The sequence below is a fragment of the Mesocricetus auratus genome, unplaced genomic scaffold (genome assembly GCF_017639785.1).
Source record: "Mesocricetus auratus isolate SY011 unplaced genomic scaffold, BCM_Maur_2.0 Super-Scaffold_100015, whole genome shotgun sequence".
NCBI lineage: Eukaryota > Metazoa > Chordata > Mammalia > Rodentia > Cricetidae > Mesocricetus > Mesocricetus auratus.
Window position 1 is genome coordinate 32,571,805 of NW_024429198.1, and position 12,665 is coordinate 32,584,469.

The window sequence follows — 12,665 nt, forward strand, 5'->3', positions numbered from 1 at the left end:
TTAGTGTTTCAGAAAAAAAGCTTTTCTTAAGGATTTAAATTATATATTGCCATTAGATTTATGGCTTTAAGCATTTCCTCATGAAGTAATATTATTTACTTGGTATCCCTCTTTAATAAAGCAAAGCTCTTCATGAACAGTGGTATGAATTTTAAAAGCTTTAGTGCTCCAATGTTAGAGAAATATAACTGAACTAGAATCTTATGGACAACAACCTAGCAGGTCTGGAATCAACCAAAAGTAGCTAATATCTTTGAAATTATTAACACCAACTCACTGAATTCTGGATTTTGAGTGTGGCAGTGTAATACTATGAAAGGATTGCTTTTATTTGAAAAGATATTAACTTTTGCTGAACCACCCAGTCAGATTAATTAACAAACCTGTGGGTTACTTAATACTTAGACTGCTATCTCACTGTGTATTCAGCCTGTTTGTTTAACTTGCATTTAAGAGAATAATTTAGAAATAAACTTAATTAATCAATATTTAATAATGTACTTTTCCATGCCCCAACTTAGAGAACAGGGTGTATATGTGTGCATGAAAGTGACTATCGCAAGAGGCTTTTCTGTCATCCTACCTTATCCTGCTGCATTTCTAAATAATCACTCAGAGAATTAATAGTAAGTATAATGATTTGACTGATTAACCCATTTCTATTAATCTGTGTATTGCCATGTAGCCCATGGCATTCAGTTGGTGCTCTGGCATGCTGTTCCTTGGGAGGCTGCTGGCATCTCTCTCCACTATGCCTTCTTTTTCCCATGTTTCTCTGCTTGGATTTCCCAGCTATCTATATTCTTCCCTGACATATACCAAAGCATCTGTATTCATCAGCCAATAATAGCAACACATTCACACCATACAGAAGGATATCCCACATCAAGTGACAAATAGGTTGAAAAGCAACTTTATATAATAAAGGTGCACCATAAATGACAGAAATAACATTTGCCTATTACTTGGTAATTTCTTGTTTGTTATATTGGTCAGTTGGAATCAATCACTTGTAAAACTCTTTTAGAGACTTCTATAAAGGAGACTCCTTCATTCTGTAATGCTTTCTATGCTGTCACATATACAAGGAGTGAAATGACTGTTAGGGGCAGATACAGAGACAGGGATAGACATGGTCCAGGGAGCACCCAGACTCACCACACAGATCAGCGGGGGAGGGAGACAACGGAAGATGCAGAGAGAGAAAAGTACAAAACTTAAAGCTGAGAATGCATTGAGTAAAATTACTCCAAGGGAAAGTACTCATTATTTACATTCCTTAGTGTAAAACTGATGTATTTTGGGGTGCTCTAAGTTTATTACTAATTCTTTCAGGCAAATAAATGTGAGGAATGTATACTGTCATTAGTAGACTAGAAAACATATTTTAGAAAACAACGCATCTCTATCAAAAACTGTTCTCTTATCTTTACATTATGAGTAATAATGTGTACTCACTGTAACTACACATGCACACACTTTAACTATAGTAGAAAAACACATATTTGTCAAGTAGTATGGTGGCGGAAATTTGAGGCTTGTAGGATTGAAGTTGTGTTGTAGAAAAACATGAGATTTCATACCACTACATTTGGTCAAAATCACAAGTTCTCTTAATCTTAGTGTAAATTTGAACTCCTTAAAGAAACTGAGAAAACTCCTTAAAAAGTAGTGACTTAAGTGTCGAGAAGATGCAGGTCTGCATCCAAGTTCTTTCTTATGTAAAACAAAGGAGGGGGCAGGTAACACATATACCCATCCTACTTTTAGTGTCATCTCTCAGTTATTTCCAATAGTTCTTTCCTCCTTCAGTTTTGAAATGATCACACCAAAACTATTCTGAAAGAACCAGTCTTACATAGCTGTTTAACCACCACAGGAAAACGGGTCATCTCTCTTAGCCCACATTCAAACACAAGTGTCCCATTCTATCCATGTATTGTAATGAAATGTTTCACCTTTATATGAAATTTGATTGTAAACATGCACATGTAAGCTTAACAGCATACATATACAATAAGGACACAAATGGTCTGTTTTTAAACTGAAAGAGATACTATGTATCAACTAAAAAGGCTTTTTCTTTCTGCCTGATGAAATCTTTCTGGATTTCACTTGCTGATGACTGTCTCAGTGGTTCTGGAACACCTTCAAGAACCTGCCTGACATTGAACAGTGCTATTTTCCTCTACTATTTTTGTAGTATTATTTTTATATATAGTATAGATTTCATATAATTTATAGTATATAAAATTTATAGTGTAGTTTTGAGACTGTACCTAATATTACATGTTATTGCTTCATCTTCACTACCTTCAGTCATGTCACAGCTGGCCTGCAATAGGTCAAACCAACACTTCAGTGTTTAGGGTACAAGCAAAGTGGATAAACACAGCCAAACATACCTGCCTTCATTTCATTAAGGAAAAATAGTATTTCCCAGAAACTCACATTACATTCTTAGAACATAATTCCATGAAAATCCTCTGGCTTAGGGAAGAGGTGGGTATTCACTCTTCTAGCACCTGTGATAGGATAAATAAACTGAATAAAGTTTCTAAATAGTGACTGAAAAGTGAGTCAACAACTACTACCTTCTTTAATAGGGAAAATATGCCATTGCTAAGGTAAACTATGAATAATGTAAGCCCTCACAGGTATAAGCAGATCCCTTTAGTAGTCACAAATACAAGTTGGAAAAATAAAAAAAATGTTCATAGAGATATTGGTTGGAAAACGCTAACATAAAGGCATGTAATGCAATGGCCTTATAGGTGAATTGAAAGCTGTGGTAGAATAAAGTCTCACAGAGAGCAGGTTTCCTTGAAGATGACCTAAAGTCTGTATTCAGAGGCTACAGAAAGTTTTTGACATCCAGGACTGTCACACAAATTCTTCCTTTTTGTAGCCATGAACACATTGTATCTTCAGATGTACCCATTAGCTAATGTGTTGTTCTCTGTGACTGTCAGACATGTAGGTGTCAGATATGTCAAGTGAAATCAAATAAGTACAGGAAGTCACTTAGGTAAGAGTAAAAAAATAGTGAGTTGGGTGATACATTGGGTGCAAACAGTGGTAGTTATATTTTTATTCTTTTTAGCAACTTTGTCAGAATGTGTTTTAATAAATTATACCAACAGAACTCAAGTAAAGCCAACGTGAGAAGTTCAAGTTTTGCTCTTTTTAAACAAGTTTTTATACTGGAAGTTGACATGTCTTTGGAAGATTGAACCCTTGATCAGTTGGCTTAACATCCCTTTGCCCTCTTTCTAGGCAGTTAGTATAACAACATACAACTCATCAGTCTCAAAACTGTAAACACTGTACAGTGGCCTCCCTCAATCTCCTAATACCTGGAGCTCTACTAAAATATGACTCACGGTGTATTCACAATGACAGGAATATATTTCAGTAGAACATAGTCCCTATTCGACACCATCTGGAGGAAGTGACCCTCATGTGAATTCCATATGAGGACAGGAATAGCACTGAACAGAAGCTGTATCTTCTGATTAGAGAGACAGAAGATCATGTGGAACCCACGACAGAGATCTTTTAGGTTTGCCAGTTACTCAGCAAAGGAGGTCAGTTCCAAATCATGCAAAGGTTACCATACACACAGTTACAAGTAGAACATGCTGAGTCCATTTTGTTGTTTGTGTGTGTAGGATTTCAAGGCTGATTGCTCTATCAGAAAAACTATTTTTTTCTCCCCACAGACAATAATTCCTTTAGTTATTCATCTAGGTATGAAACCCCATGGAATTTCCCCCATTCCATGTTAATATATCTGATCTGTTCTTATTTATGCAGTCATTTCTAGTAGATGCTGTTTTACAGCAGACTTTCTGGTATTCTGGCTCTTATCATCTTTCTCTTCTCTCTTCCACAATGTTTTGTAAGTCGGGCATTCAGGATCTATAATGCAGACATATCTCTTGAGCCTAACTCATTGATCTCTGTGCTGTGTCTAATTGTGGTTTTACCTGATTGTCCCCATTTACTGGAAAGAGATTATTCTTTGAAGATACATATAATATATATATATATATATATATATATATATATAGAGAGAGAGAGAGAGAGAGAGAGAGAGAGAATTATGCTGATCTAGCACAGTGGTGATAATAGATTCTGTTCTAAGATCTCTGGCATCACTGGTCCCAGAGGGGTGGCTAGGTTTCTAGTACCAGGCTTGATTTCCTTTTTGCTAAGGGTTCTCAGTCCAGTTAGTTACTTGCTATAGACATATGGGTACCACCTCCAGCACCTTTTTACAGTCTAGCATGCTGATCAGTGTTATAGCTCATAGGTGTCACAATTGGGTAGGCCTGTTTAATTGCTTCCATTGCTTGGCAGCTTGCATAATAATTTCTGATCAATGAAAGTTACATCATATGAAAGAAGCTTTGATGTTACAATCAGCTCTATTCATTGACATCATATGTCCAATGTGTATTGGTATCTTCAGCAATAAAGACTGATGCTCAACTCTAGACAGGCAACCAAAAGCCACTTAGATAATCCATATTGTTTTGGGAATCATTTGGAATATTCTGATGAAGTCACCAAAAAGAGGTTTCTCATTCCTGGAATCAGAGTTTGTTGGTCTATGGTTCTTTTGGGGAACAGTGTCCATCTATGAGGTTGAACTTTCTTTCAGTTATGTATGTGTAGTGTATAATTTTAGGTTTAAGTACAAAATAATATGATTCCTTGGAACCTTAAACAATCCTGTTTTAATTTGTACCTCCTCCTCATGTATTGACCTGCCTCCACTTTCCCCAGTTGAAATGCTCTACTGTTAATTCTGTTTCCCACTTTATTATCACCAAAAAGGTAACTTTTATGATATTTTCTAGAGCCCATTATCAAACACTATGTATGTGCACTATATACATGCAGTTTCTCTGTTTCAATTATCCTATAGATGATTGGTATTTTTGCTCTGAGATTTAGGATTATTTATTACATGCATGAACATTATAAAAATAACCTTCATCATAACCCTCCAAATTCCTGCATGTCAACATTCTTGATATTGGTTTCACCAATAAAGATGAGTGCTTTAAAGTTGACCTTCAGTACAGAGGTTGCTTTTAGCCTACTAATCAAACTGATGTGTTTCAGTGTAGGGAGAGATCTTACTAGGTACCTGTGGCGCTGACCACGCCTCTTTGAGCATGGCCACAGGTACATACAGGGCATGTTGGATTTAGGCCTGGGAAGAGGCAGGTGTGCACTCACTCTCTTGGGGTTCTGATTGGATCTCCGAAGGCAGCTGAGATTGGATGCTCGTAGTAGTGACCCTGGGTTATCTCTTTCTCATGTAAGTGACTTGCCCACAATAAAATTAACCTATGTCACCCCATCCCGTGTATGGTAACCTTATTCCAACACTTCAGTGTGAGTCTGAGTGTGTATGTGTGAGTATGTGCATGAGTGTTTGAGGGAGTGAGTGTGGAAATGTGCGTGGAAGAGATTTTGTGAGTGATTATGTGTTACTAGATGAGCATATGTGAATTATTAGGTATGCATTTTTATGAGTGAATATATATGTATGTATGAGTGTTTGTTACTTTATATGTATACAGTATGACTGTATATTATAAACGTGTGTGGGTGTTTGTGTGTGTGTGTGTATGTGTGTGTGTGTGTGTGTTTGTGTATAGTGATCATAAAGGTGGCAACTGAAATAGATACTACTGAAACATTTCCCAAACCAAGAAAAACTTTTTGAGGACAGTTGCTTCATGGATTTCAGAGGGTATCTAGACCATCCTCCATTCACCCATATGTTCAATTGTGAGCCCATATCCAATGGCATTGCCAATGCTTTATAACAAAGTCAAAATCAATTCCTGGGATTCTTTTAGAAAGGGAAAATGAAGAGCAATTTCACCTATCATATCATAATTACAAGGTACCTTATCAAAAAGCAAATAAAACATAATAAAATGTAAGCTGTCAAGCACTACTGGAATAACTTAAAGACAATGTAAATATATTTTCTTTTCAATTTATTCATGTGATTGTGGCCATTTAAGATTCCCTATGAATTTAAGTGTTTTTACTTTGTGCTTTTTCCAGTGCAGAGGATCATAGCCAGACTTTGCTCTAGGATTTACTACATCTCTGACCTAAATACAGATTGACAAAAATTTTCTCTTCCAAGAGAAAAAATCTATATAATAGATTTTCAATGAACCTATATAATTAGTAAGATATTGCTCCTGAAATAGGGGGTAATAAAATCCATTATAAAAGTATGGTTTCACATTTCTTTACATTTTCTTTAATTTATTTTGATGACATTTAGTAGCTGCATTATCTATTTCCTTTCTTAATGATACTCTCTAAGTACCTTATTTGCCTTTATTACAACATAGTAGAATCACTTTAATTTTCTATTGTCTTGATCCCCATTATAGTGGAAAGATTCAGTCTTTCCCTATTGAGTATGTTTTATTATGAATTTATCATCTATCACTTTATTGGTTATAAAGGTCCTTTTTCTCACTACTCTTTTTTGAAACACTTTTTATTATATATTTAATTTAGAAACAAGCTTGCTTCCCGTGTCAGTCCCAGCTCCCTCTCCCTCCCCTCCATGCCTTCTCCCCCCACCAGATCACTGGAACCCCATCCAATCCCCACTCTATTCTCCAGGGAGGGTAAGACCCTCCATGGGGGATCTCTAGAGTTTATTGTTTCATTCTGGGGAGGGCCCAGGCCCTCCCCCCAAGTGTCCAGATTGAGAGAGGATCTCTCATTATAGGATGGGCATCGAAAGTCCATTTGTGTGCCAGGGATAAATACTGATCTACTACCCAAAGCCCCATAGATCACCTAGGTCTCCTGACTGACACCCACATTCAGGGGGTCTGGATCAGTCCCCATGCAGTCTGGGGTCCAAGATCTGCCCCTTGTTCAGGTCAGCTGTTTCTGTGGGTTTCACCAGCCTAGTCTTGACCCCTTTGTTCAGTTTTCAGGTGTTTGTAGGGTTTCTGCAATTTGTGTTGTTGAATTGTGAAGCAACCTTGATTCTTATCTAAATTTAAACTGGAAAATAAAATTTAAAAAAATGAATTGTAACTTTAAAGCATGGTGTTTTGATAGCATACAGGGGGTTATTCCAATTATTTTGTACTTGTTGAAGTTTGCTATATTGCCAAGTATATGGTCGATTTTAAAGAAGGTTCCATGTGGCACTGAGAAGAAGGTATGTTCTTTTGTGTTTGGATGGAATGTTCTATAGATGTCTGTTTATTCCAATTTGGTCATAAAGTCTGTTCATTCCTTTGTTTCTTTGTTAAGTTTCTGTCTGGTGGTCCTGTCTAGTGATGAGAATGGAGTATTGAAGTCTCCCATTATAAGTGTGTGAAGTTTAATATTTGATTTGAGTTTTAGTAATGTTTAGTAATGTTTCTTTTATGAATGTGGATATGTTTGTATTTGGGGCATAGATGTTCATAATTGAGACTTCTTGATGGACTTTTCTGGGATGAGTATGAAATGACCTTCATCATCTCTTTGATTTTAGTTTGAAGTCTAATTTGTTAGATATTAGTAATGCTTGTTTCTTGGGCCCATTTGATTATAAAATCTTATCCCAATTCTTTACTCTGAGGTAATATTTGTCTTTGACATTGAGGTATGCTTCTTGTATGCAGCAGAAGGATGGATTCTGTCTTCATATCTATTCTGTTACACTGTGTCATTTCATAAGCAAATTAAGACCATTGATATTGAGGGATATTAATGACCATTGATTGTTGATTCTTGCTTGTTTTGGACTTGTTGGTTGTTGTGTTATTGTCTCAGGATTCCCCCCACACACACACAAACTTTTTTTCTTTTGGTGTTTGATGAAGTGGGATTATCTTTGTGAGTGTAGTTATCTTCATTAGATTGGAGTTTTCCTTCCAGTTCTTTCTGTAGAAAAGGATTAGTGGATATGTATTTTTTAAATCTGGTTTTGTCATGGAATATCTTTTTTCCATTTATAGTGATTGAAAGCTTTGCTGCATATAGTAGTCTGGACTGGCATTCATGTTCCCTTAGCATATATAGAACATCTATCGAGGACCTTCTGGCTTTCAAAAAGTTGGGTGTAATTCTGATAGATATGCCTTTATATGTTACGTGGCTTTTTTCTTTTTCTGTTCTTAATATTTTTTCTTTATTCTGTAAGTGTGGTGTTTTGATTGTTATGTGATGACAGAACTTCTTTTTGTGGTCCAGTCTGTTTGGTGTTCTGTAAGCTTCTTTTACTTTCATGGGCAAATCCTTCTTTGGGTTGGGGAAGTTTTTTATATGATTTTGTTGAATATGTTTTCTGTATCCTTGAGCTGTATTTCTTCACCTTCTTCTGTAACTATTATTAAGCTTGGCCCTATCACGGTGTCCCATATTTCATGGATATTTTGTTTAGGGATTTGTTGGATTTGAGTTTTTCTCTGGTTGATGACTGTATTTCCTCTAGTGGGTCTTCAACACCTGAAATTCTCTCTTCCATCTTTTATATTCTATTGGCTATACTTACATCTATAGTTCCTGACCCTTTACTCAGGTTTTCTATTTCCAGAATCCCGTCATTCTGTGTTTTCTTTATTGTTCCTATTTCAGCTGTCATGCCGTGAAATGCTTGAATTGTTTCCTTCACTTGTTTGGTTGAGTTTTTTTTCTTGGCTTTCTTTGGATTCTTTAAGAGATTTGTTTATTTCTTGAATTTTTTGGTTTGTCTTTTCTTCTATTTCAGGTATTTTTGTTTGTTTTTTCTTCTATTTCTTGAAGGAATTTTCGCATTTCCTCTTTAAGGGTCTCTCTCTATCATCTTCATAAAATAGTATTTAAGGTCTTTTCCTTCTGTTTATCTGTGTTGGGCTTTTCATGTCTTACTGGTATGGAATCCCTAGATTCTGATGATGTCATATTGGTCTTTTGTTGTTCAGTGTGTTCTTATATACTGTCTTCCCATCCCTTCTTCTAGTGGGTGAAGGTGGGGTCTCTCCCTCTTCTCTAGTCTCCTTATAGCATAAGTGGGCCAAGACCTCAGTGTCTGCTACTCTGGATGATCTGGCCTCTCCTGGTGTTCTCCTTACTCAAGTGGAGGGCATAGGGTGCCAAGACTCAAGTGGAGGGCAGAGGTTGGAAGGCAGAAGGCCTATAGGGGGCCAAGAGTGAGGTGTGGCCAGACTCAGTGTGGTTCCTCCAGCTGGAGCAGGTCCACTCTATGTGTGGAGCGGACCCAGGAAGATCCAAGGAGGAGGTGGTGGATGGTGGGAGTTGGGTCCTGATCGGAGCCCACACTCACCTCAAGCAGAGGGAGTAGGGCAGAGGGTGGGCCAAGACTGAGGTGTGGCCAGACTCATGGTGGTCCGTCCTGTTAGGGCAGGTCCCCTCTATGCATGGAGCAGGCCCAGGAAGATTCAAAGAGGGGCGGATGACAGGAGTTGTGCCCCGATCAGAGCTCACACTCACCTCAAGCCGCAAATAGGCTTCTAATTGACATTTCATGTTCTTTGGATAATTAAAACAAGTTGAAAAAGAAAAAGAAGTATCAATTGCTTAATTTATCATATAAATAATCTATATTTAGACTGATCTAAGTTTATAGCATAAAAACCTGGTGCTTAAATTTCTCCATATACCTGATGGAGAATAATGGATTTAGTTAGTCTTTGTACTGTTTGGTGCATGTGTTTGTTATCTATAAACAACTGCTTTCATTTGCTTTTTCAAGTTTATTTCCATCAATTACTTCAAAGGAGTTGTTTCTGGAAATTTTAGATTCTTATACAATATATTTCATTAAATTTTTAAAATAAAAATTACTCTGTGTTTAGATGCTGACTGAAAATGTATATATTATACTATGCCTCCTATGTTCTCTTGAGTAATAAAGAAAATTTGATGCCCTATGATTTGGTATTAAGATGTTAAATAGTAAGCCTACTTTCTTTAGATTCATGGCAGATGCTGTTTTAAATCACAGGGAAGTCATATTCATTACTAATAAATAAAAAATTATTACTAATTTCTCAAATTCTTTACATAATCTGTAATTAAAATGGGTTCAAATGTTACAATTTTTAGGATGTTGAGATATCTTTTAGTATAGTGCAACCCATTCTCAGACATGTTTTTGAGACAGGGACAGGTTATACCTATGTAGTACTGGCTGCCAGGGAACTCATTGCATAAAGCAGGCTAGCCTTTACTTCATAGAGATTAACCTGCATCTGCCTCATAAATGCTAAAAATAAAGGTCTGTGCTACCATACCTGCATCATATAAAATAACTCTTAAAAGTAGAGCTTAGGGATATTCAGGGACAGTTTTCTAATCCTCTTTATTCTCACTGATTTATTGATTAATTTATCATTGCAGATCAAAAAAATCAACAGAAACTTCCCTGTAAACCAGCAGGTAAGACCAAGTAACACTTTAAACACTGAATCATACCTTTTCAATGTGTCTTTTATAGAAGCTAATCTTGGTGCCACCTGATTCTTCTACAGAAATAATTAGTATTATAAGCTATCTTCAGGGGAAATTAATTCAATGATTATTTTAATATTATCTCCTTCACTGAATACATGCGGAATAGGTTTTAAAGATGTGTAATCTAAGACAAAAACCACTTTTAACAAAAATAGGCATGTTGATTTATGTACAATTCTGAAGATCTAGACGTAGCATTTTTATAAGATAGCTTTAGTATATCTTAAATTACAAATTATTTTATGTATTTTCTCTTTATTCTTGTGCATGGAATACATTCAGAGAACACAAGTTGGTGTCAAGGCCCTAGAACTGGATTTTCAGATTGTTATAATTGTCATATGGGTGCTGAAAACTGAACCCTCATCCTCTAGAAGAACAACTGTTCTTAACTACCGAACCCTCTCTCCAGTATCTAGTGTATCTTAATATTTAAATGACCCCTTTAAATTGATCTTAGTGTCTAGTGGGTTAATATACTTCCATAAGAGTTTAACTGAATTCATAGGATAAAAATAATGTCCTATTGATCCAAGAGCTTAATTCTCTCATTGCTCTTCATATGCACTTTTATTTATAGTCATCCCTCACACTCTAAATATGCATTACTCTTAATATGTTAAAATATTTTAACAATATTTTGCTTGCAAAACTTGTAAAGAATAAATTTCTGTTATGCAACATTTGTTTAAAAGATACTTATTTTTAAGTTCATTTTGAATATTCTTTAACTTCAATAAATACCCTTATTATCACTAGAATAGTTAAATTCTTAAACATAATTTGTTCTATGGCAGCAGCATTTGTTTAGTATAGACTATGCTATTAGTGATGGTTCTGACCGAGACTAACTCATAAACCTGTTCATAAAGGAAATAGCATGAAATAGTTCATCTCTGGAGCTTTCTGTGAGTCCACAAACATCTGACCAACAACTTTCATTCTTGCCTACTTACACAGACCCTCATCCATGAGCCTATTTGCTAATCAATAAATTCATATAATGAAAATTGCAAAAGTTAGTAATTCTGTAATGCACATTTGAGGCACTTGATTTCAGTGATGATACAAAAGCATGGAGTCTCCGGTTACTAACAGTAACAATATCTAGGATGTTCCCTGTATGACCCTGTTCTTCTCTCATGGGCACAAGAGACAACTTCAGAAGGAATATCAATGATTCCATAGACCTGTGTTAGGGGAAAGGACATTAATGAGAAACTGTTCGAATATAAAGAAATAGCCTTGGAAGAATGCCAGAGTGGCCATTATTAGGTAGATCTCTTTAGTTGTAAGATAGAAAAAAAGTGGAAATTTGTAGGTTTTGTGTATCTTATAAAAATGAAAAAGATAAATATTTCTTTGATCTCTGAGTGGATTTAGAACATTTCCAGCCTTCCTCTTTCTAACCTCAGTATGTGAGTCTGAGTCAAAAAGCTAATGTACTACACTTCATCATTTAAATAATCCTACAATCTTTCTTTTCTTACAGTGATAACTACATTTTAACATGCCTTCTAACAGTAAAATAAATTTACCAATTTATTTTAATGAAACACTTCATAATGGTGAATGGTAAAATGCAGAATGGAAAGAAATGTTTGCTTCTGTGTAATAATGAATATGCTTTATTTGATCTATCTTATTTGAAATCCATAGTTACATAACAACATTCTTGGCCAATGATGATTGAATGAGCTTAAGTTTTGATTTTCTTTAACATAAGTTTTTATAGTGACTAGATTAAGTTGGCTCATATTTATGGAGATAAATCACCTAAGGTTTTTTTTACTTGTAACACCAAACTTTAACACAGTGTAGTTAGTTTCCCCATGGTAGATCTTCTCATTATCTCTATGTCTACCCAGGTTTGAGTATTTCAAAGCAAATTAAATAAGAATCACATATAGGGAACTTGAAAGATAAATCAGACTATAAAGTAGTTACCACAAACAAGAGGGCCTGAATTCACTACCAAGAACCACCATTAAAAAGTACAATTCCCATGTTACCATTTCAATTGGTATCATGATTCAAGTCAGCCATATTGGTGGGGCTTCTACTTATAGCATTCCTATAAGGCTCAATTTCACAGCAAATTGTATCATCCTCTGTCTCTTACAGTCTTTCTGGTCAATCCTTCCTCAATGGTATCT

At 35.7% G+C, this 12,665-nt stretch overlaps 1 protein-coding gene across 10 annotated transcripts in view; it reads left to right on the forward strand.

Annotated features, from left to right (window-relative positions):
- Window positions 1–12,665, forward strand: part of Sntg1 (syntrophin gamma 1) — a 533,425-nt gene that overhangs the window by 401,453 nt on the left and 119,307 nt on the right. For 9 of the 10 annotated variants that reach the window (XM_040757759.1, XM_040757755.1, XM_013124464.3 and 6 more), the window contains one exon: window positions 10,396–10,434. The exons of the other annotated variant lie outside the window; for it this stretch is intronic. In XM_040757759.1, the coding sequence (XP_040613693.1) occupies window positions 10,396–10,434 (39 nt within the window). The remainder of the gene's footprint in view (window positions 1–10,395; window positions 10,435–12,665) is intronic. 10 annotated transcript variants of the gene reach the window in all.